Genomic DNA, 25,660 nt, shown 5'->3' with positions numbered 1-25,660 from the left:
TGCCTTTTTTGACACAGATCAACAGAGAAAGAATCAAAGTGAAAACAGACTCCTGCAAACTGATCTAAATTAATTACAAATATGAAACAGAAAATTGATCAGATGAGCATTCACACCGTTCAGGTCAGTATTTAGGAAATGCACCTTTGGCAGCTATGACAGGCTTGAGTCTGTACGTACATGTCTCCCTTTCCCTAACCCTATCAGCTTTGCATATCTGGACACTGCCATTTTTCCTATTCTTCTTTGCAAAACAGCTCCAGCTCTGATGGGTTGCATGTTCATCGTGAGTGAGCGGTATTTTCAAGTCTAGCCACAAATTCTCAGTTGCACTGAGATCTGGACTCTGATCTGGCCATTTCAAAACATCGACATTGCTGTTTGTAAACCATTTCTGTGTAGCTTTAGCTTTACACTTGAGTTTGTTGTGTTGTCTTGATAGAAAACAGGTCTTTTCCCAAGGCACATGTTTCTTGCAGACTGTATCAGGTTTCCTTCCAGGTTTTCCCAGTATTTCTATACATTCATTTTACCCTGATAGGCCTTCCATGCTTCATGGAGGGGAATGACATGTTATTGATAATGTGCAGTGCTTGGCTTAAAACCAAACAAGATGTTTAATCCAATACAAAAACACTTAATTTTGCTCTCAGCAGAACATAGAACCTCCCTTTGGCTTATTTTACAGTTTCCTTCTGGCAAACTTTATTTGAGATGTCATGTGCGTTTTTTTCTCTTTGCCAAATTCTCATAAAGTTGCTGTCTGCAAAGTCTGTCCAATCTCAGTCAAAGTAGCTTGTAACTTCCTCAGAATTTTCAAAGGTCTCTTGGTAGTCTTCTTCCTGAATGATCACTGTTTTTATGGATGGACTGCTCTAGGCAGAATTACGGCTGTGCAATACTCTTCATTTCTTCATAACTGATATAACTCGACTCGAAGGGAAATCAGTGACTTGGACATTTCCTTTGTCTCCATACTCTGACTTGTGTTTTTTAATCACATTTTTGCAGAGTTATTTGGAGTGTTCATTTGTCTTTAGGTGTAGTTTAGACCATAATACTGCCACCAGAAGCTGGACCTTCCAGATGTAGAATGCATTTATACTATAATTAGCTGAAACTTAAGTTCGCTTGACTTCAGACAGGTGATCTACATTTAACTAATTCCTTGTCTTCTAAAATGAGCTGGCTGCACCAGTGATGCTCTAAGTACATTTTATGTGTGTCATATTTAAGAAGGTGAATACTTATTCATTATTTTGTGCTTTATATCTGTATCTTTGCAGTGATTTATTTTCACTTTGACAATAAAGAGTTTTGTTCTGTTCATCAGTGTCAATAAACCCAAATGAAATGTATTGTGATTCACTGTTGCAAACAACAAAAATTTTGTAAAAACTTATAAGTTGGTGAATACTTTGAATATTCATTGAATATTCTTACAATCAGACATTCTTAGAAAAGATTCAAAGAAGATGTGTCAATTTACTACAAACTGTGCAGACATCCAATTACTAGTTCACAGACTAAGCAGCACTGTCCATTATGTTACAGAACCAGATGGGTAAATGTCAGACTTGTTTTAAGCACAAATAATGGAGAAAAAAAACAAACAATAAGTTCCCTGTGCACAGAGATTTTACTACCAGGTGTTAAATGTGCAGATACTGTATATGCTTGCTGCTGCTCGTTGTCTTCAAGTTGCAAAAAGAATCTTCCATGTTTATGTAACTGGAATTTGCTTTATCTTGTTTATGGATTATCAAAGTAAACAAAAAATAAAGAACCATAAATTTTGAAATGGGGAAGTTTAATTGCATAAAGTAAAAAAAAAAAAGTAGGAAAATATAAATCTCCCAAAACTAACAAGGACTGAACAGTTATTTCAATGCCATTTTGCAACCAAATTAGTAAAGCTGCACTTACAGTATAACTTATCCCATCTTCGTCTTAAACAAGCCTGAAAGTTTTCCATGCACAATGTTCATGGATAGTATGATGCAGTGAAACTAGACTCTAAACCACAAGGCTGACATTTATTTTGATGCCGATTACAAGCATTTATACTGTGATTTTAACACATAGAATGTCACTGATAGGATTCTGTATTTACTCTAAACAGCACAGTATTTTGCTGCTATCGTCTTTGCACGAGGCTTAAAGGCTTCAACATCTCTGCAGACTGATGTGATATGTGGAAAACAGCAATCAACTGTCCTGCAGTCTGAATGGCAAGAAATTAATCTAAATGCCTAAATACAACATAGACAGTTTGAATTCAAATTTTATATAAACATCTACAAGTAATTTAGCAGAAAAAAAAAATAATTCTTCAAAACAAACAGGAAAAACAACCACATGTTTCCTTAATTACTTCTCCTTTTAGCTATAATACAAATAAATGGTACAATCACAGCAGTGGCAGATGACAGCAATGTTATCTTGGAGTAAATAGTAATTTTACATTGCAGTATTCTCACCCTGACAGTGCCTTCTAAAATTTATGAGACTGTTCAACATTTCTCTGATTTGACTGAATAACACATCCTATGCTGAAATGCTGTTCTCTGCATAATTTTTTTATTTCAAAACAGTGGAATGCAATGTTATATTTTTAATGTCATTTTTTTCATTTTATAAACAAAATCTTAAGATTAAAAAAAATGAAATAAAAGTAACTCCCTGTGTTGTGGAAAATCAAAGTTTACATTGGTGAAATACAATTGTCACACCTACCTTACAATTCATCTTCTTCAGTGAATAATCCTTAAAGTTAAAGACTCAAAGCTGTTAGAGCTGCAAAAGGTGGCTCTATAAAATATTAAAGTGTGCTGATTGAATACTTATGCAAACAGCACATTTTCCTTGTTTCTAATTAAGATTGTTGTCTAATATAAAACATCATCATATTAAGTAAAAACAGATATTAGTGCTTAGAAATACAAAGTATCACAGAGATCATAACTGCAGCTTAGGATTTGCTTGTCAGCTAAATTAGAAAACCAGTCAAGGGTCTGATTACTTCTGTATGGCACTGTATACACAGCACGATGGTGCAGGGGCTGGGCTGCTGTCTCACAGATCCAGTGTCCTGGGTTAGAAATGTGAACCTGGTCATTTTCTGTATGGAGTTGGTATGTTGTGTCTGAGTCGGTTTTCTTGCATTTGTTCTAACTTTCCTCCCCATTACCAAAGTGGGTGTTTGTGTGTGTGTGTGAGTGGGCTCTGTTCATGGCTAGAAAAAAGTGTGCTTGACAATGTTATGTTTTATATATACTGTGTGTATGTCATATTTTTTATACACACACACACACACACACACACACATCTATCAGCTGAGAGGACTGGGCAGATGTTTGCATTGCCTAATATTGTACTCCAGTCTTCACCCTGTCAAATAAGCGAACCAGCCACCATGGTATAGTGTCGGAGGCATCGCCTCAAGGGCTGATGTCAGAAGGGGATGCAAAAGTGCGTACACCTGATGAGCCCCAATAAGGGCAAAATGTGTATCAGGTACTCCTTGTATTATTTAGTAGATACTAATATATATATATGTATATATATATATATATATATATATATATATATATATATATATATATATACATTAGAACAATATAGATGAGAACAGGCCTTTAAGCCCAACAAGGCACCCTAGTCCTATCCACTTAATTTTTCTCAAAAAAAACAAACATCAAGCCTAGTTTTAAAAGTCTTACTATATACCACGCTACTTGGTAGATTATTTCATTTGTCCATGGTTCTCTGTGTAAACAAAAACTTCCTAATGTTTTCTATGAAATTCACCCTTAACTACTTTCCAACTGTGTCCTTTTGTTCTTGTTGCGCTCATTTTAAAGTCATAGTCTCGATCCACTGTACTAATTCCTTTCTTAATTGTAAACACTTCAATCATGTCACCTCTTAATCTTCTTTTGCTGAATTTGAAAAGGCTCCACTCTTAATCTTTCTTCATAATTCATCCCCTGTAGCCCTGGAATCAGCCTAACTACTATTCTCTGGAGTTTTTCTAGCTCTGTGTCCTTTTTGTAGCCTGGGGACCACAACTGCATACAGTACTCCAGATAAGGCCTCACCAGTGCGTTATAAAGCTAGAACATAACCTGGACTTTAACTCTACACACCGTGCTATATAACCTAATATTCTGTTTTCCTTCTTAATGGCTTCTGAACCCTGTCTAGAAGTTGATAGCATAGAGTCCACTACAACTCCAAAATCCTTCCCAAAAGGATGTACTTTCGATTTTTAGATCTCCCATTCTATATTCACAACCTAACATTTTTACTTCCTATGTGTAATACTTTACATTTACTGACATTAAGACTCACCTGTCACAAATCTGCCCAAGTCATTTATACCACAACATCTATTTTCTTTTTATATTTGTTTAACACCACAATATGTAGCACAATTTATCTGAATGTCCTTAAATCAGCAAATATCAGTTTGCTGTGGACACAAGTGGCTTCTTGGTATTTTTTAAGTTCACATTTAAAATCATTTTTAAAAGATTTGGCAGGGTGTTAGGGTATCTTATCTTAGAATGTAATCAGATAAGCGGCAGACATCAACACTAGTCTAGCGAGGGAAGCAAGTTTTTCTCATAAAACAAAATGAGTAAAGGATGACTTGGTTTGTTTTTAAACAAGCAAATGCAACTATTGCTCTCACAGATGTCTTCAAGGGAAACAAAAATATTCAGAGTGGGCAACAGTGAATGTGTAGATTTTTTTTCCCCACGAAATAAACACAGCTCAAATACACTGCAAGTGATCGAATGTAAAAAATATACACACACACATCACATTTATCAATCCATCCATCCATTATCCACCTCTTAATCGAGGTCGGGTCGCGGGGACAGCAGCCTAAGCAGGGAAGCCCAGACCTCCCTCTCACCGGCCACTTCCTCCACCTCCTATGGGAGGACCCCGAGGCGTTCCCAGGCCAGCCGGGAGATATAATCCCTGCAGTGTGTCTTGGGTCTGCCCCGTGGCCTTCTCCCAGTGGGACATGCCCAGAACAAGGGAGGCGTCCGGGGGCATCCTAACCAGATGCCGAACCACCTCAATTGACTCCTCTCAATGTGGAGGAGCAGCGACTCTACTTCGAGTCTATCCCGGATAACTGAACTCCTCACCCTCTCTCTAAGAGAAAGTCCAGCCACCCTGCGGAGAAAACTCATTTCGGCCGCTTGTATCCGCGATCTTGCTCTTTCGGTAACTACCCAAAGCTCGTGGCCATAGGTGAGAGGAGGAACATAAATTGACAGGCTCGCCTTTTGGCTCAGCTCTCTCTTCACCACGACGGACTGTTGCAGAGCCCGCATTACTGTGGATGCCGCACCGATCCGTCTGTCAACCTCCTGCTCCATTCTTCCCTCACTCGTGAACAAGACCCCGAGATACTTGAACTCCTCCACTTGAGGCAGTTATATTACATTTATTTGCTTCTATATATATATATATATATATATATATATATATATATATATATATATATATATATATATATATTAGTAAAGGTTCAAATGAAGATGAAAGCAGAATAAAGTAAAATAAAATAGAATATGCAATAATAGAATGGTGCCCTGAGCTGCTGGGTAAGTCCTAACACCCTCCCAGTACACAGACTAGGATTAAGTGGGTTCTTTTATGTTTATGTTATGCTTTTCTGCAATGACACAAACAATTGTACATAAAATGAATAAACATACTGAAAAAATAAATTCTACAATTAAGCTGTCATTGAAAATCAGACTGATATACTGTATGTGATAAAGGCTTAGAAGCTGAAATACTATGTTTATTATCTTCCTCATATTTTCTCAAGCAGAATTAACATTTATCAATAACCTGGTATAAGCAGTAACACATAAGCGAGAGAATAAGATATCATCAAAATAGAAAAATTGTGAAAATGCAGGTTTTTCTGTGGTCATGGTAAGAAAGAAGAGGTAGAGAATCTGATCCATTTCATATAGTCATGTTTAAATATGAATCAGTGTTAACTTTTGATCATTAAAGTAAATACTTTTTTGTGATTGATATTTAACTTATATTTGTTTATAGCCTGTGACACAGTAAAGCTTTTAAGAAAGGAAATAATTTAGGAACTTAAAGAAATAAAAAAAACCACAACAAAAAACAAATGTCTCTAAAATTGTGTTATATACTATACTATGTGTCATGTTCCTTTCATAATTTCCATCACTTGTATCAATTTGTTTGTGTGAGAAAAAAAAAAAAAAATCACATTGATTGACAGAGGCCATGTGATTACAATACCAATCAACTATCAACATTCATGTGCCATTATTATTTTTTCCCCGATTCTAATCACTACCAAAAATGGTACAACTTTTTAGAAAAGAGCTTGTCATGTTGAATTTGTTGCGTGATTGCAAATGCAAAATTTAACTTCTACATTCATTTTCAAACATGACTAATCTAATTCAGTGTCAATGGGGGCTTGAACCTAGCAAGGCAGCATAAAATGCAAGGCATGAGGCAATTCTGTACAGAGCCCACGTGAGTACATACTGACACCTAATAAACTGAAACTGGCACTTACCTAATGTGCACAATAATTTATGGTGCAAGCATAAGGAGAGTGTGCAAACTCCATACAGCCAACTTTGTGGTGCAGAATTCAAACACTAGATGTTATATGCATGAGGGAACAGCACTACCCACTGTACCTTTGTGTGTACAAAAATGCTGTAAAATATATTAAATCTTATTAGATAAAAAAATAAAGATATAGAGCTACAGTTAGTCTGTGGGGCAGACATGTGAAGTGTGCCAAAGACTTGGATGATAAAATGAACAAAGAAGTGACACAGTTAAACAGATCCTAGGACAGAATTATAGTTTGAAACCCAAGTTCCAAAACAATAACAAAAGATGACACCATAAACAACAGCAGGGCTACAACTGAGGGGGAAAGGGAAAAGTACAATTTAAGAGTCAGTGAAAACCTCAAGTAGTTGCACTATTTGAGTTTTCTTCTTAAACTGACTTTCCACCAAAGGTGGTGAAGTTTTGCTTAAGAGCTCTTTCTTGTTCCAGGGAATAAACCAAGTCTGTTGTGGCCTTGGCCACCAGAAATATGAATCAGCTCAAAAAGTGTGGTTGAAACATGGGGATGTGGAAAGCAAATATAGTCCATGCTAAAAAATTGTTTGTTTACAGTTGCTCAATTTCTCATTCATGACTGCAAGAGAAATTGTTCAAGCATAACTAAACACATGCTGCCTTGTATTATTTTACATTGACACACATATTGTTTCAGGCAAAAACAGAATTTTTTTATGATCCTTCAAATATGACTTTGCTCCTTTTCACTGATAAATGTGCAAACCATTGTGAAACAAACCATCTGCTTGTACTTAACGTAAAAAAGGGCATAGTTTAACTGTGTAACTGATGCCAAATAGATTTTTCTGACACTATTAAAGGTAAGGTGGTATGGGGGTGCAGTGGAAGTGCTGCTGCCTCACAGTAAGGAGACCAGTGGAGCTGGCATGTTCTCCGTTTATATGTGGGTTTCCAAAGACTTGCAGATTAGGTGAACTGGTGAACTTAAATTGCCCCTAGGGGTGTGTGTGTGTGTTCACGCTGCGATGGACTGGCACCCTGTCCAGGGTTTGTTCCTGCCTTGCGCCCTGTGCTAGCTGGGATAGGCTCCAGCAGAACTCAATGACCCTGTTCAGGACAAATAATAATAAAAATAATAATAATGCATTTTATTTATAGGGCACTTTACATTAGCAGTAAATCTCAAAGTGCTACAAAGCAGGTTAGAAAATGACTGATGACTATTAAAATCATTACAGTTTATTATATGATGACTATGCAGCAATGGATTAAGTACATATTAAAAGTAGCATTCTTCGATTTCTGTATTTTTATTTTGTTTTCATTTAGTGTGGCAAGTGAGCAATGATGTGCAGTCTGGACTTGCTCAAAAGCAGACATCTGCAGTTGCCATCATCTAGCATCTGCACAGTTGCTGATAGACAGACAGCTGGAATGTATCCTTGTGCTATTTCTCTTTATTTACTACTGACAGAATGGCTTACTAATATTACTTATATTACAATGTCTTGAAAAAACAAAATTCAGCCCCCAGAACTAGTTTCACATTTTATTGTCTCAGAAAATAAACTTACAGTATATTAAGCTTTTCCAGCTGATATGCAAAATAAAAATAAAATCAAAGAGTTTAGCAAAAGAGTTTAGTATTCACACCCTGTACAAACAAAAGGCTACATTTGTAGAGGTGCAGTGTATACCTTATCAATTCACTCAGTTTGTTGATGATCTCCACCCACTCAGTTTGTTGATGATCTCCACCTATATAGGAACTAGGTAACTAACCTGTCATTAATTAACTTACACAGATACATCTGACCCCTCGCTGTGAATTTGAAGAGTAAAACAAACCAAAATGAAGACAAAAGAGCACTGAAAACAAGTCACGGATATTAATTATAGAGAACTACACATCTGGGGAAGGGCACAAGACCAGGTCTAAGGCACTCAACATACTTTAGAGTTCAGTGCAGTTCATCATACAGAAGCGGAAAACCATAAAACTATAGCCAGACTGACAAGAACAAGAATGGCACTTGACATTACTGTGGTGTCAATTGTATGGCATAAATATAACACTGCACATCAGCCAGGTAACACCATCCCAATGGTAAAATGTGGTGCTGGAAGCATTATGTTGCGGGGATGCTTCAGGCAGCAGGGGCTGACAATAAGGTCAGGTCTAAGGGGAAGATGAATGCTAAACAATACAGACAGATCCTAGAGCAAAACCTGCTCCACTTTGCCAGAGCAAAAACAGGGTGGCCTAGTGTAAAGTGTTTGAGTGGCTCAGTCAGGGTTTTGACCTCAACCAGGTTGAACATCTGTGGTGAGATAGAAAAACTGATGTTCACTACGGCTTGCCAACTAAACCTGGCTGGTATAGGTTAAGCAATTTTGCAAGGCGGAATGGTCAAATATTGCTTCATCATGTTGTGCAAAATGAACAGACTTATCCAAAAGGACTACTTACTGTAGTTGGTGTTAGAGGTGGTTCAACCGAGTATTGAATGGTGAGGATGAATACTTAAAAGTTGTTTATATTTCATTGTTGTTCATTTAATTGTTTTGGGGGCAACACCATGAAAAAGCATGTCTCATATTATGACAATCATTTGCATGAAAAAATCTTGGGGGCTGCCTGAATATTCTTTCAAGGCACTATGTTATAAATATTTACATACAACTACCTTATGTCTAGAGGCATCTCTCTTTTGCTATACCACTTTAACTTCCCTGCAAAAATAATAATACATTTTATTTATATAGCGCCTTTCCTATGCTCAAGTAATGCTCCAGACATCCACTAACTCCTACCATATACATTTCAACAGCTCAAAAAATATATAAACAAAATAAAATCAACAAGAACGTATAACACTTATAAACAGGGAAAAATACAAAATATGCCAAAGCATGGTAATGATTATTAGCCAAGAGATCTGTCAAGATGACACAAAACCAATATTACAGTGCTTCAGTGCTGTCTTATAATGCTTCTCACCATTTTATAAGTGTGAGTTTGAGCATTTTAAATGTATTTACAACTATGTCAAATTGCACTGAGTAGCAGGGGGAAGTAAAAATAAACTCTGCTTGCATGAGTAAAGTATCTTATTATAGACAGAATAAAGAAGTTCTAGAAAGAAAGAAGCATCCACTAAAAACAGTCAAATTCACATCACGAATTTCTTAGTTAAAACTGGCTCTGCATTTAATTTAATGCATGTTTCACATCAAGCATTTGAAACACCAGTAGCATTTGAACCAGTAGGTCAAAAAAAAAATCAAACCAGGAAACCCCAACAGGAGGGGAAAAAAATAACAATTAAGGAGCAGCTGCCAAAAGCCCTGCTTCTGATCAACTGTTATAACAAAAGGAAGGAGATCCAGTGCAGCCAACAAGAATGAATTATATATTATTTCCTGCTTGATACTAATGAGGGTGCCTCAAACTAACGGTATTTTAAGAGATGAGCACTGTAACAGACTTATTGTTCGGAGAACCGTTACTGGGTTGGAGCCAAAAAGGTAACACTGTGAAACAAACAAAAACTAAAAACTTTTAAGCTGCTATAAAAATTAAAGAATAAAACTTACGTGGCATTATTCCTTGGCTGACAAGCTCTTCCCTTGTTCGCCTTTGCTGAAGTTTGAGCTGAAGCACTGCATGTGGAGGGGAAAGACAGAAAATCAATGAAGATGAGCGTATAAGCATTAAAAGTATCTAATAAAATAAATGCAGGTTTTGTTAAGAAAGTAGTAATTTTTTTATTTTTTAAAGAAGCCTAGAAAATGTCATCTCTGTTCTCTCCACAGTAGCAGAGAGAAAGAGAGCACACAAGAGTAAGTGCAAAAAGTTCCTGTTTTAGATTTTACTTGTCAGCTCATGGCTGTCAAGGCCTTTGCTCAAGAAACCCACAAACTTTTCAGCTTCCGTATTAAGTTTAAAAAAAAAAAAAAAACTAGCTACTAAACAGGAAGTTACTAAGAATCAAGCCAATTCCCTAATGTAATTCAAATGATAAGAGAGCAATGAGTAGCTACACTACCAGTGAACAGTTTTAAAACACCTCAGTTTGAAATGCAATCAATGACCTAAATACAGTAAACAGCCAGAGGTTTAAATTTAAAATTTAGGTTAGCAAAAACTGAAAAAAGGAAATTTCATAGTATTATAAATGGGTCTTAGTCAGGGAACAACTAATAGGTTACAACCTACAGATGTTCTGCAGCAATTAAAGTAAATAAAACAATTTGTGCAGATGTCCCAACTTCTGTTGATTACTTCAAAACCCTCTCTCTTAAAGCAGAGTCGGAACAGACCGTGTAACTACACCCTCTGAAGTACAGTACTTGGACAATATTACACTGTAGAAAGTTGTAAATTCCTGTGATACTGGCAAGAAAATGACAATTAACAAATTCAAATAAACAGATCATTACTACCCTTAGACGTGTAGGCCTTTCATTTAGAGAAACTGCAAAAAAAAAAAAAGGAAAAAAAAAAAAAAGTGCCAGTGAGTCCAGTGGTGTACTGCACAATCCAAAGGCAATTGGAACCTGGAAGAAACTGATGGGAAGAGATCTGGCAGAGCCAAAGTCACAACCCAATCAGAGGATGAGTTTCTGAGGGGTCACTGCCTTGTGTAATAAGCGCGTCACAGCACAACAACTTCAAACACAGCTTAACAATGCACGTCTCAGTTTTCACTGTGAAAAGGTTTGATAGGGTGAGTGACAGGAAGAAAGCCATTCCTTAAAAGACAAAATACGGCCTTGAAATATTGGCTGTGGGCAACTGCAGACTGGAAGAAAGTTCTATGGACCAATGGATCAAAAGCTGAAATCTTCATTCCATCAGACAGGGTGTTTGTATGCCAACAAGTTGGTGACAGGATGGTTCCTCAGTTTGTAACACCAACTGCCAAACATGGAGGAGGAAGTGTGCTGGTCTGGGGTTCTTTTTGCTAGAGGCAGAGTAGGTGACTTGCACAGAGTGACTGGCATTTAGCATTTTGCAGCACCACTCAATACCATCTGGTCTGCGTCTAGTAAGTCAGGGGTTCATCCTAAAGCAAAACAATGACGCAAAACATACCTCCAGGCTAGGTCAGAACTACGTCAAAAGAAAAGAACTTCAAAATATGGAATGGCTGGCATCATCTCCAGACTTAAACCCAGTTGAGTTAGCTTGGGAGGAACTGGACAGAAGGAGGAAAGGAAAGCAACCTACAAGTGCAATACATTGGTGGGAATGTCTGCATCCGTGTTTTGGGAAAATCTTTCTGACCAATATTTGACTTCCCATATAGAAAGAATGCCATGTATGTGTTTGAATGTTATATCAGCAAAAGGGGGATATTTTAATTAATCAAAAATTTGAATAACATTTTCTACATATAACGATTCCTTGACTTATTTTTCATTTGTTCTATGCCTTTGATTTCATGAAACATTAAGACATCAAACTGTGTGTATTTCCAGAAAAACTGAAAAAACTGAGGTATTCTAAAGCTTTTGACCAGTAGTGCATATGGTACAGCTGATACGTAACTTTAAACAACAACAACAAGCAATACTCAGCCATTATTCTTAAATATTTGCTTCCTGTGTCTAACAATACCATAAGTCTCCTAAAATTGCAGACTAACGACATTAGAAGCACGCTGTCTTAGCATGTGGAGGTAGGTGTTCCATTTACAGGATGTCTCAACTCTCAACCACCACGTCAATGAAATAATCTCAGGTATTATCACATTGGCCCCTGACATAACAGCCCTCCATCCACATCAGGTAATTTAATCTCAAGATCCTTGACACAAAGTCTGCAGTATTTTACTACCTTGGATAACAAGACACCATGTGGAGAGCGCTACAGAAGGTATTTATATGATTCTCAGAAGGGAAGATTACATTCAAAAAAACCAAACCACCTGTTCCCGGCTGTTGACCAATTCTTGGCTGAATTTGAAACACTGAAAACTTGCAACAGTGACAATTGTTTGGCCGCAGAGGATTAAATGAAAATTAAATGAAACTTCATTAATAAGATGCTATACAGACAAATATCACATTTTTTTTTATTTCCCTCTATAGTGAAATCTAATTAGCACTGGGTCAACGGATTGGCTGTTTGGCAAAATAGCTGTGTTTGCTTGCGAATAAGCCTGGATTTTCTATTTATTCTGAAGCTTAGAAGAGCAGTTTAGATGAAGATCTTACACAAGCACGATTTCACAAGACTATAACCATCACTTTGCCAAAGGGTTGCACCACCCATATGTAGTAGTGAGTTTGCATAGTGAGGATTACTTTAAAAAACAAATAAAGTGAGGATTACCCCATACAGGTTCCCAATTACAATCACATGATTGAAACAAATACAAAACAAAAGAAATCCTCAGATACGTTTCAGGCATCTTCCTGTACTTATACAGTATTTCAATAACAAACCAACGCCTGGCCGCATTTTTCTTTCTATTCAGATACTTTATCAACACTGAACAATTAGTCATTGATGGTCAATAGACACTTCTTTTTTACTCCAAACACAGACAACTGTCTCCAGACAGAATTTATTAAGATGAAACAAAACACAGCATGTAGACTCACAGAACTGGCACAGCAAAATTCCTCTGATGCATTATTACTAACATTTCACAGCAACATTGTGGTGCTCTGCAAAGTTATTGAATATAGAATTCATCTTTCTTGGAAACGTAACTTTAACCCAATAATTTAAACTTTTTATGCCACTCTGTAAAGTAAGAAGCACTAGTATTAAACAGTAAGACTCTGTTCTAAGACCAGCAAATTAAAAAAAACATTTCTCCTCTTTCCTCGCATTCAGTTATTAAGAGTACAAGCTAATTCCTGTCACAGACATTGCTTCTCAAAACTATGAATCTTGCAGAGTATAAGTAATCTTTTTGGTGATATCATTCAACAAAAGAAGCAGCAAGCACACAATATTGGAAAATTGGTAATGGTGTGATTCCCACAGAACATTCTAGACTCCTGATAGTATGTCATGGAGAATAAAACATACCTCCACACCTATTGTAGCTACTGAAAATGACAAGCAACTCTGAAATGAAGGTCCTCAAAGCAAATAATTTATTTGAAAACAGAAGTGAAACAAAAGCTAAGTTGTGTCAATTAATGGTCATTTTCCTATTAAAAAAATCTCAATTTGAATTAGTCCTCCCTCTCTAAAAACTTTAGATATATACATTTGTCAAGTCACCAATACTATTCTCACTGTAGCTTTTCAAATATTAATCTGAGTGCTTCTGCTTTCCTCTTGCATCCCAGAGATATGAGGGTTAGGTTAAATAATGAAATAAATTTCTGAATAATGATTAGTGCATGAATGTGTCCTGGATGGAAATACGGAGATATGATATTTTAGATTAACATACTGTATATATTTGCATATATGTTTACAAAAAGCAAAACCAGAAATACCGACTTTGAATATGTATAATATTCATCAAAGTCAATGTACAAGGTTACAGGATGGAATTAAACATGTTGAGATTAAACCTGTTTGGAAAATACCCTGTCATGAATCAGTTAAACAGAATCACTCTGAAGAACTCCATCAATGGGCATTACTGGATAACAGATGACATAAGAATGTTAATATAGCAAAAGGAAGAGAAAAAGAAAGATGGTCCCCAGGCGGACTGATTTCTATTGATTGAGGAATATCTGAAAAATGAATGAACAGCACTCTGTACTCACTTGATTTTACTATGCCGGCTTTCATTTCACACAGAAAACAAAAACTACAGTGAATAGTTGCTCTTTTAAACTTGCCGGAAATTGAAACAATGCTACAATGAGTACACTTAAGGTCAATCACTAGCAAAAGCTCTTTTGTTGATGTTTTTTAGATAAACTTAGATAAAAAAATAAACTTATGTTGAAACTGAGTATTACTTTAATTTATACCATATCTTACATATGGATTGAGCTGTTTCAGTAACACATGGAAAAACAGATACACACACAGACACACACATATATATATATATACACATATATACACACACACATACCATATATACTCGCGGATAAGTCAGGACTTGATTTTATTATATAATTTCTGGTATTTTATAACGTTGGTCATATAAGTCGAATGTGGAAAACTCATGCTATTGGTCCAAGAGATTATGATAAGCTAAAGCCCACCTGAGAGAGTAACCACGGAGCACACAGCCTTTTTTCCTATGTGGGTGCGACAAACTATTCTGAAGCAACGTTTGCACTGATTTGTGTTTTTTGTATCTCACACCCTCATACACCTTTATCGTAAGAGCATCCCTTATCTACGATGGAGCGTTCGATCAGAAGAAAATATAAAGCTGGTTTTAAATTAATCGTTGTTGAAGTAGTGAAAGAAATTGGTAAGTGCACTGCCACAACAAAATTCGATGCATCTGAGAAACTGATACGAGATCTGAGGCAAGATGTTTAAAAAAAAAAGAAGAAAAATTTTAAGTGTCACATTTTTGAATGGGTGTACAAGTCGGGTCTGATTTTATGATCGATTTTTTGGTTTCAAGACCCTAAGCATATATAGTGTTTGTATGTAAATGTATATACAGTGTGTGTATATATATATATATATATATATATATATATATTAGTATATAGAGATATATATAACATATAAAATTATACACACATACAGCATCTACAGGTATAGCAGGTTATTAAGACTAGTTAAGAAATGTGTTACTGGAAACACTGCATCACTCCATTTTTATTTCTGTTAGTAAAACCGCACACAACAGCCCTATGTAGAGGAGCCACTACAAAACAAAAGGAGTTATGCTTTGTAATTCAGTTGAGAGAGAGTGAGAGATAAAAAGGGTGCTTTAGCAGAGGTTAGGACTGTTCTATGTAACAAACATACTCCCAGTTCTGTTTAAACGCATACATGCAACTCATATTTTAGTTTATTAACCTCTACTGCCACATGTGAAGAAACTTAATGAGTCAAGAGTTAAACTACTGTATAATGTAAGCAGGGGGTTAAATGCGGTGGACACACTGAGTCAAAGAGAGAGGTTTAAATAAAGCGAGGTATCAGGCACACATACACGTTTACCGTTTTCAAAGAACTCTGAGCACCCATTATCTTTTTTTAAACTATTCATGAATCTTAAACCTGCCTGCAGATTTATGTAAACTGCAGTCTCCATAACTCATGAACTTGCTGTATGTATTCTAATTACATACATTTCACTGATTGTGGATTCAAAACTTTGCCTGGTTTGCATGTTATCCCAGTGTCAATATGGGTTTAACTCTGATTTTCTGCTTCTCTCTCCACCTCTTAAACCACATAAATTGGACAGGGTTGTAAGTTAGCATGCTGGGATAGGCTCCAACTCTCTACAATCATGAGCTAGATGGGACATTTAATATACTATATGTTCCTATATTATATACTTGTTCATGAAGACACTTTAACAACACATCCCCAAAAAATGTTCCAAAACAAGAATGAAGAAATACTCTTTCTGGCATTCCTTCCAGGTAATCTGGCTCTGTGTTGGGACTGTTTTGTCTGGGGGATGTGATTTACCAACTGATTTAAAACAGACAGATAAAAACTGAAAGAGACTGTCTGTGATGTAAGTTAAAGGAGACACCTTTAAGTCATCCAGCAGGCAACTTGCAGTAACTCAAAAAGCCACTCTACCAAGAGACAATTTTGAATTATCATGCATCTCAGAAAAAACAAAAGAACAACACCCCACCCTACCTTCCTTAAGACTGGGATAAACATCTCTGGCACAGCTCATTCTTTTATCCACAGATGGGATCTCCAGAATGGGAGCAGTTTTGCTCCGCATACTTGGGGTCACATCCAGCATACTTTAGTTAGCCTCCAGTCAACACACAGGAAATCCAGTAAACCAGGACAGCACACAATTCTCAAGTCTTTAGTAATCAAATTATCTTCTTTACTTTTTCTTTTTTTCATTTCCGTGTTCAGGACCTCCAGACTAAATCTGGAAGCCACAGTGAGCAAGGAACCGCCAGCACTAACCCACTGAAAAGGGTTCGCAAATTCTCAAACAGTCTCTGCAGCTAGTGGACTGTAATGCAGCTGACTCTCAAATTAAGGTGAGAAAGAGTCTCTTGTGAAGGCAGCCCAAGTTACAAGTAAAATCTCCAGGAGGGCCTTGGTGTAACCATTCAACAGACAAGCCTGTTTTGCTACTGCTGACAAAAAAAAAAAAAATGACGACATGACAAGACAGGTGGCGTTCACTTAAATCAGACAAAAGATTCCACGCTGACAACATCCGAAATAAAAATATATACATATAAAAAAGAGAAACACACACGTAGAAAAGAGAAATGACTTCAAGACAGAAAAGCCAGACAACAGCAAGCATAGGGAAACAAGGAGGCGTTTCCCCTCCCACCCCCTTAAACAGCTTCCAATTTGATACCAACAAGTCATCCTTTACAGTATCTATATTCAAACAGCTGACATCAGAGTGCCAAAGGATATCTCCATTCAGCTGGGCTGTCCAGGATTTGAACTCACATAAGAGCACAAGAAGGAAACAGATTACACCCCAATTCCTGATGCAATTCATCACAACTGAAGTGTTCCTTGTAACAGGTCCTCGTCACCAGGCTGCAGAAAAATTGCGATCCAGTATTTTGAATACAAGGCCCCAAACTATTTTAAACAAAACACAGCAGAGTTGCATGTTTTAAGGGGTATGGGTTAAGAAGTAGGTAGCAAAGCCCTATTTGTGGACTTTGTAATAACACCACTTTTAAACAAAACACATGCGGAACAAACATTTTTTTTCTGTACCTCCATGTTATTATTTTTAATCTCTTTCACAACGTACTATTTTAAAATTAGTACGCACAGTTGCCTGGAAAGCTCAAATTGGCTATGCCAGGCAGGTTTAGGGTTACAAGACATGCAAAGTCAACTATTTTTATCAGGGTGAAGGGATAAGAAGTTGAGAGAAGTAGAAGTGTGTGCACAAACAGCAACTGATCTGTTTGCAACAGTCCATGAGCACAGCCGAGGGGAGTAGGGGAAAGGAGAAGCCTGACACAGAGCAACTAAACAAGATGCAGGCCTCTGCACTCAGGAAAGGAATTAACCCTTTCCTTGTACAAGTGACACATTTATCAAGAAGACCACAAACACACACCTCTCTCCATAATGTATGTTTATTTGGTTGTTAATAATTTACTTAGTATATGGTAGGAAAATGTACAGTACATTTCTGAGAAATGCAATAAAGTATGTTACCTGTCAGCTAAAGGGGAAGTGTATTTCTTCATGACAGCAAGACTAAGGAGAAGTTGTTCAACTTTGTATTTGTTATGTCTATCCTATTTACCCAAGAGATGATGATTAAGTCATTTCCATAAAGTTCTTCAGTCTAGAAAGGCCAGTTTTTAAATCTCTGTTCACACACAGCATTATTACAGCTTATATTAAAACAAATTTATATGATTACCATACAAATAAACAAATTCCATAACAAAGGTGGGTTCAGTATATCTACATATAGCAGAGCGAAGTATTGGCTAATGATGCCAGCTCACAACATCAGAGCACTACAGCAGCTACAATGTCTCTGTATTCTCTAGAGGTAAGACAGATATCCTTCAAATGTCTAAACACATACAAATCGGGTATATGAACATTGGAAATAATGCTGAGCTGCATTATTAGCTGGAATAGTATTTCTTCCACATAAGCTTCCAACCCTACTTCTGATCTTGCTGGTACATGACAGTGTATGAAAGCATGTTCTGGAGACACGAGAGGAGCTAGGTTGGGGTTTAGGTGGGTGGAAATTGTGTTTCCCTTGGAAACATACATTATTGTGCCAAATTCTTAGACCAATGAAGAAAATTGTTCTTAAAGCTAGATGAACGAGTTGTAAGCTCTTATTTGCTAATGAAAACACTATGTAAAACAAGATTAAATACAAATATTATTACAATAAAATGTTCAAAGTTTCTTTTGTTTCCAAACAACCTATTGAAATCTTGTGAGACGGCTGGAAAAATGCATGTTTGGTTCCCAAACACCTCCTTAGGACACCCCAGTCATTCCCTGTATGTATCTAAATTTCTCCATTGGATTAGTAAAGTTTACCCTAATCTAACCTAATCTAATTTTACCAGCAGCAAACTGGAATCAAATTAATGATATTTTGATTCTCTGAACCAGGTGTGCTGGTAGGACAATTTAAAAAATAAACTTGTATACTAGGTAGTTACCTCAAATACCGGGTATCTCAAGAAGGAGTTTGAAAATGTTCAGGCAAACACACGTTGACCGACATAAAATCATAGTTTTATATCAACAAGGCTGAATAGTCAGTGAGCACAACACACCAACCAGGATTTTCGAGATGTGGCATCCAACATCCTATAAGCAAATTGGAAGCAACAAGGCAAGCTGAAAATAAAAAATGTAATGGAAGACTCAAAAATCAGTTCTATCTGATGAACAATATTTTAAAGTTATTTCCTTAAAAGACAGAAGAACACTCCAGAATCTGGCACCGAAGTACACACATTAAAAATTTTTTCATGTTGCAGCTAAGAAACCATTCTTACAGAAAGACAAGTGGAAATGATTGTAGTACACAAAAAGACTATACTGCTAAAGCATGTCTGTTACGGTGTGGGAGTATAGTGTAAAACCAAATAAAAGCTACTTGGGAGTCTGCAGATGAAAGACTAACAGTATAGATTAATAAAATAAGAGCCGTAGCCACAACATTACTGAAGCTGTGTGGGATCAGAAGAAACTTTGGGCTCATTCGAGGAAGAGTTGTGTGAACTGTCACTAGTGCACCTTTACAACACAGAATTAAAAGCACACAGAGATAGCCAAACCTGCATAAATGTATGGTGAAAAATTGCCCAGAACCTGGGCAAAGATGAATGTTTGCAGACTACTTCAGCTGCACAAGGATACAAAAGTAAGAATACCACACCCATTACAGGTATGATTCACAGACTCATAACCTGGACAATTTAGTCACCTAATGGCAGTTGTTTAGGTCTGATAGTATAAGGCCTAATAGAGTCAATTCAATCTTTAGGTGCATCATTTTGTACCCTATATTTATCCCTAAGCCTAACCCTATATATAACAGTCTGAAGTGTCAAGAATAAAGTAAGATCTTTTACACAGAAGTGAACTATATTATATCTTGCAGCTGCGAAACAGATTGTTGGTTATTAAAGACTACTTTTTAAAAAATTAGGAGACGATGTGCTCAAAACTGATTATTATCTAAGTATTGTCAAGTAAACATGAACTTATAAACAGGAAACCAAGAGTAATGTTAGAACACTATGTTTATGTACACAAAAGTGAATATTCATAGAGATCAAAACATCAGTGATGTCCAGTTGATAAGTGTAGAGTGTATTTAAGGAAACAAAAGCTGTCAAAGTAGCCAAAAATTAAGATACAAATGGTCAAATTAAAAATAAGTGAATATTCAAATATATTCAAAATTAGGTTAGCAATTCTGGCCATTACATGCATGGCGGTGGAGTTGGAGCAGAGTTGAGGACTGAGAGACAATTTTGGGGAGCTGGAGTCGGGGTCAGCAAAAATGTACCAACTGCATCGCCTAATAAATTAAAATTGTAATTTAAATTGTAATGAAAAAAAAAATACAGCAAGTTCAAATGTCTCATTTCACAAACAATAGTCATAATTAAGTACTTCTCTGATGTAAGAATAAAGCCCAGTGCATAATTGTGTTACTACTAGTGTGAAGTTCAGCTGAGCGATTATACAACCAGACATTCACATATTGTAATCTGGATTATGGTACATTACAAAGAGTGTTTTTATTTTATTTCAGATATAATGTGTTTAACAAGTTAATTTGAGTGTAAACAAGTGTAATGATGTAGGTGGAGGTGTGTGCTATGGCCTGATGCGTGTTCAGGTGCTCTTGTCTTTTAGCTCTTTCGGGGCTAATTATTTTTTCCTTTTCTCCCAGGTCTGAATATTTTTCCCAAAAAGCATACAAAGCAAGCACTTTATGTATTTAACATTAAACGGTAGCTTTCCAGGATCGGCTGTCACATGGCTTACATACTTACTACATACCTGTTTGTCTAACCATTTATATTCTGAAAGGCACTTTCTGGAGAGACGGATCACTTGAATCAAAATTGGAGTTTAGTAAGTCAATCTGATTTAGCAATAATATGCAAAAAAAATCAATAATGGCCACAGAGTATTTTGCTTTGCCCATTTGCTTTCCTCTTTTGCCCGACGTCAGTGCCATTCTAGACATCATTTACTCTGCACTCCTCACACATGCAGGGATTCAATATTAAGTCAATGAATCTAAAGAGGGTCTGCCTGTAACATGATGGTAATTTTTACCAACGTCTGCAGCTTATTATTACCCTTCTGTCCCTGGATGTCAACTAAAGTCAATATTTAACCTGAACCCCCTGATGTCGACATTCGCCCTAAAAGAGTTAAATTGGCCAATATGGTATAACATCCGCTTCCTAGCCAGTAGTTCTGTTGTTAAATGATGTGTATGTTGCATTCCTTCATTTAACATGGAAAATACATTAGCATATTAAATACAGAGGAGTTGGAGTCGGGGAGTCGGAGTCAGAAGTACCGGAAACTAAGGAGTCGGAGTCGAAGGATTTATCTACCGACTCCACAGCCCTGGGTACATGTATGTCTGCATGTGCTTTATCTATACAATGACCAGAATAAGAACATCAACAACAACAAAAAAAAAATAAATAAATTTCTAGCGGTACCCAGGTAACTGTTATTTAAAAATAAAAGCCACCAAAATCCGGAGCATGTGCACCTTATAAAAGGGAAGCATCAGCACTGTCACACTGTGTGACTGGTGTGCAAGCCTTGAAAACACTATCCCTCCCCACTGTCACTCAACTCTTCTTACAGATGGTGCCCTGCTTCCAATTTCTCACAGCTGTTCTTGCGGCAGCAAGATACATCATATTACATTTGTAGCCCAGGACACGACCAGGAAACACATAACACTGTCACAAGCACACACAGAAAGATTTGAGCTCCTCCTCTTGGCTACAGAACAGTGGGATAGAAAAAAAGCTACATTGTGAAGGGGTCTGTCTGTTTTACAAAAAAAAAAAGATACCGAAACATTAAAAATTACCAAAAAAGGACAATTGTAGAAGTTTAGTGCAAAAACAGATCAGTAAAATACTGCAGCTTTGCATTGTATGTCTTGAGTAACCCAAGGCCAATATTACCACAGGTGAAACAAACAACCATGCTTCTGCAATCGAATATGAGTTTTGATGTTTAAACAAAACCTTTTCAAAATATATTTGAATCATATAATCACATTGCAATGTTTGATCTGACAGCCATAAAGGGAACATTAGCCAAACACATTGTTGACGGTTAACATGAAACCTCCTCGGGAAACATGCAAACACGAGCACAACGTGGAATCTCTGTAAAGTTGGCATACCAGCCAGGATTCAATACGGCATCAAAGAACCTTGCAATATCAATACTACATGATATACCATTTATTCAGTTAACCTGATAATTAACTTATGGAAACAAACAACAGAACTAAAAAAAAAAAAATTACATTACATTAATAATACATGTTGATGTATATAAACAATTCGCTCAAGTGATGCTGCCTATATAAGCAATACATTTGTTAGCATCCTGTACACAACTTTTGGAATCAATGATTTGCTTCTGCCATTTTGTCTTTTGTCATGTTCCGACTCTCAAACTTTAAATACCGCTGATTCAAAGATCTTCTTACATTGCACAGGTGGTGAAAACAGAAAGGTTACAGCTTGACCTTAGAACCAAAAAAAGAGTGGAGGAAAAAAAGCTTATCTGCACAATTTAAACCGTCACGCAACCCATCCATTTGTAAAAAGTAAATCGTTGCGAGCTGTAAAAAGAATCCAGGACATAACAGACCCTTCACTTACTAGAAAGAATGAAGTGAAAAAAGGTAAGCTGTTAAAAATGAAGTAGCACATTATGCTGAAGTCAATAATGTTAACTTTAAGATCATTGACAGCTCTACTCTACGTATAGTCAATGTATTCATGTGATCTTATTTTCAAACACTTAGCAACCACTGATCACTTCTACATAAAAATGGGTACACCTGAGCACTAAAGTCTTAGACACTTCTGAACAAAAGAACAGGAAAACATTCCCCCAGGAATCACTCTAGCAGAAATACTCTCTCTGGCCTTCAAGATGCGACACTAAAATTACCTTTGTTTTATACCATAATAATGCACTAGAAAGCAAATTGTGTTGCCACTTGCTGCCCAAAGAGCTAAAGTATGCATGTCCACATATTTTATCCAATAATGTTCCTTATGAGGGAAAAAAAATATCAAAAGAGAGGTTGGGAGCAATCAGAAGAGACAGTCCTCATCATTCATTCTATATAAATAAAAAAACATCTAAATACACATTCATGTAATGCCTTGAATTTATACCTAATGGGAGATGTCAAAAGAGATTTGAAAAAAGCAGCCTGCACCCTAAATTACTTAACAGCTACATAAAGTAAAGGGGGCAGTTTCCTGGATAAAAAAGAAAGAGTGAAAGGCAATAACAAGCAGTGGAAGGATAAATGTGTGGTGGTAAGACACAGTCGGCTCAGACAGACACTTACTGTATACTGAGCAGGTTACAAGACACAAAAGGGCTGTGAGGCAGTTAAGAGTGAAGGGTGGGCTTATTGAGTGAGGGTCTTTAATTTTGGACTAACTGGATGACAGAGATACAGTGAAATTATTAACACAAACAACTGGTAACTGCTCTTGCTGCTTTAATTCAGACACATAAACAACATGCTATAATTAGTTAAATCAGAGAAGAAAGTGCAAGTGCAGAATTCTGAACTTGGTTGGTTAAGAAATTCACACTCTTTTGTATAGAAAAGCCCATTTTTAAGGCATTTTATTCAAGTACGCAAAGCTCGCTGTGATGCCCATCTAAGATGAGTTGAAATGAAAGTAATCTATGTAGACCTCATCGTTAATGTTTGCATTGCACCATCTATTGTAACATGTTTTGTAATGCATGTAGTAATAAAATGCATTACATTTGTCATTTCAACAGATGGTACATCACAAACACTTGTAGTAATAAAAATGCATTAGCGTTTTTGGAATGAAAGTACAGTGCATATGTCTCATTTATGTACTATAGCAAAATACCCGCGCTTCGCAGCAGAGAAGTAGTGTGTTAAAGAAGCAATGAAAAGAAAAGGAAACATTTTGAAAATAACGTAACCTGATTGTCAATGTAATTGTTTTGTCACTGTTGTGAGTGATGAGTGTTGTTGTCATATATATATATTTACACACACACACATAAACATATATATATATATATATATATATATATACATATCTATACATATACACATATATACATACATACATACATATCTACATATATACACACACAGCTATTTCGTATCAGTGCAATACGCTGTTTGTTAAAACGGTTGACTCCCGATCTTACGTGCAATAAAAAATCAAATCATTCAGTTGTCTTTGCTCATATGTCATTTTAGAGCTGGACGCCTGGCATCTTTTTTTGGCCACAAGTTCGTTTCTGTTTGGTGTGAGGTTCTGTGTTGTGGAGATTCTCAGGATGGATTGCAGGTGCTCATCAGTGAGGCGACTCCTGTGTGCTGTTTTGTTATTCTTTATCACTGAGAAGAGCTTCTCACACAGATATGTGCTACCAAACATGCACAAGGTTCGAGACGCATGTAGACGGACTTTTTTTGTTCTTCAAAGTCACCAAAGCGCCGTGCAAACTCTAGTAAGCGGTAAGTGTTCGGCAAGGCAGCTGAAGCGCTGCATTATGGGATCTGTAGTTTATTGTGTTACCAGCACTTCATATACCCGGGCTTTAATAACAATAATACAGTATATAAAATGATCTCGCTGGCGGATATAATTACACGCCGGTCCGGATGTGGCCCGCGGCCCTTGAGTTTGACACATATGGACTAAATAGAACTTGAAAAGATATATTTTTTCAAATGTGATCGCGCAATTCAGATAGAGTTGACGCGCAATACAGCCTGCATGCCTCAATGAGTCATCCTCCCCTCGCTCTTACTTTTTTACCGTTCATCTAATGAATACACTGAGTATGGCTTTACCAAAACAATCATTGATGGCGAATAAAGTATCCATTATTCGAGTATGTAGAGCGGGATATATATATACATATATATACACCCGCGTATCGCTGCGGAGAAGTAGTGTGTTAAAAAAGGTAGAAAAAGAAAAGGGAACATTTTAAAAATAACGTAACATGACTGTCAATATACAGTATTTGTTTTGTGAGTGTTACTGAGTGTTGCTGTCATCAAGGATTTGATTATCATTATTTCTTTCAATCAGGTTCGTATTTGTAGGATGTGGTGTTTAAGTTACATTCCGTGTTTGTCAATCGTTGTAAAGATGACAGGTTTCATTCATCGATTCGTTTCTTACTGCATCAATAAACAGCTCGTCTTCTTCTTTATCTGAGATCTGACACACTGCATGCACGGGTTTTTTACACTGTCTTCCTTTAGCGGACATTGACTTTTTCCACCGTGTGCTTTGTTTCCACAGTAGCTGCATTTATGAATATGCTTATCAGACGCTTCATATTTTTGCTGCCTTTTCAATTGTGTAATTCGGTTTTGTTCAGCTCTTTGGAACTGTTGCTTTTATCTGTGCACTGCGCCAGTTCACGTGAGCCACTCGGTGTACTTGCATCGAAGGTTCCCAGCTGTGCTGGTGCCATCTCGTGCTATGTCCATAGCTTTATTTATTTGTTACCTTAGTCCTGGCACTTAAAACTTTCTCTCGCAGTTTCGCTGAGTTTGTGTCAAACACCACCCTGACCATCTCATCTTCCTCTCCATAAGCACAGTCCTTCACCCGTGAATATTTACCCGTGGCAGTTTGCTAT

The 25,660-nt window shown here is 36.8% G+C and overlaps 1 protein-coding gene across 4 annotated transcripts in view; it reads right to left on the bottom strand.

Annotated features, from left to right (window-relative positions):
• LOC120536894 (myocardin-related transcription factor A-like) overlaps window positions 1-25,660 on the bottom strand; it is a 143,658-nt gene that overhangs the window by 50,403 nt on the left and 67,595 nt on the right. For 3 of the 4 annotated variants that reach the window (XM_039765438.1, XM_039765437.1, XM_039765440.1), the window contains one exon: window positions 10,222-10,287. In XM_039765438.1, coding sequence (XP_039621372.1) covers window positions 10,222-10,287 — 66 coding nt within the window. Of the gene's footprint in view, window positions 1-10,221; window positions 10,288-16,402; window positions 16,956-25,660 lie in introns of those variants that run through there. The other variant, XM_039765439.1, reaches the window with a different exon arrangement.

Source organism: Polypterus senegalus, chromosome 10 (genome assembly GCF_016835505.1).
Source record: "Polypterus senegalus isolate Bchr_013 chromosome 10, ASM1683550v1, whole genome shotgun sequence".
Lineage (NCBI taxonomy): Eukaryota > Metazoa > Chordata > Cladistia > Polypteriformes > Polypteridae > Polypterus > Polypterus senegalus.
The sequence above is the reverse complement of the archived record's forward strand: the minus strand, read 5'-3'. Positions and strand labels throughout refer to the sequence as shown.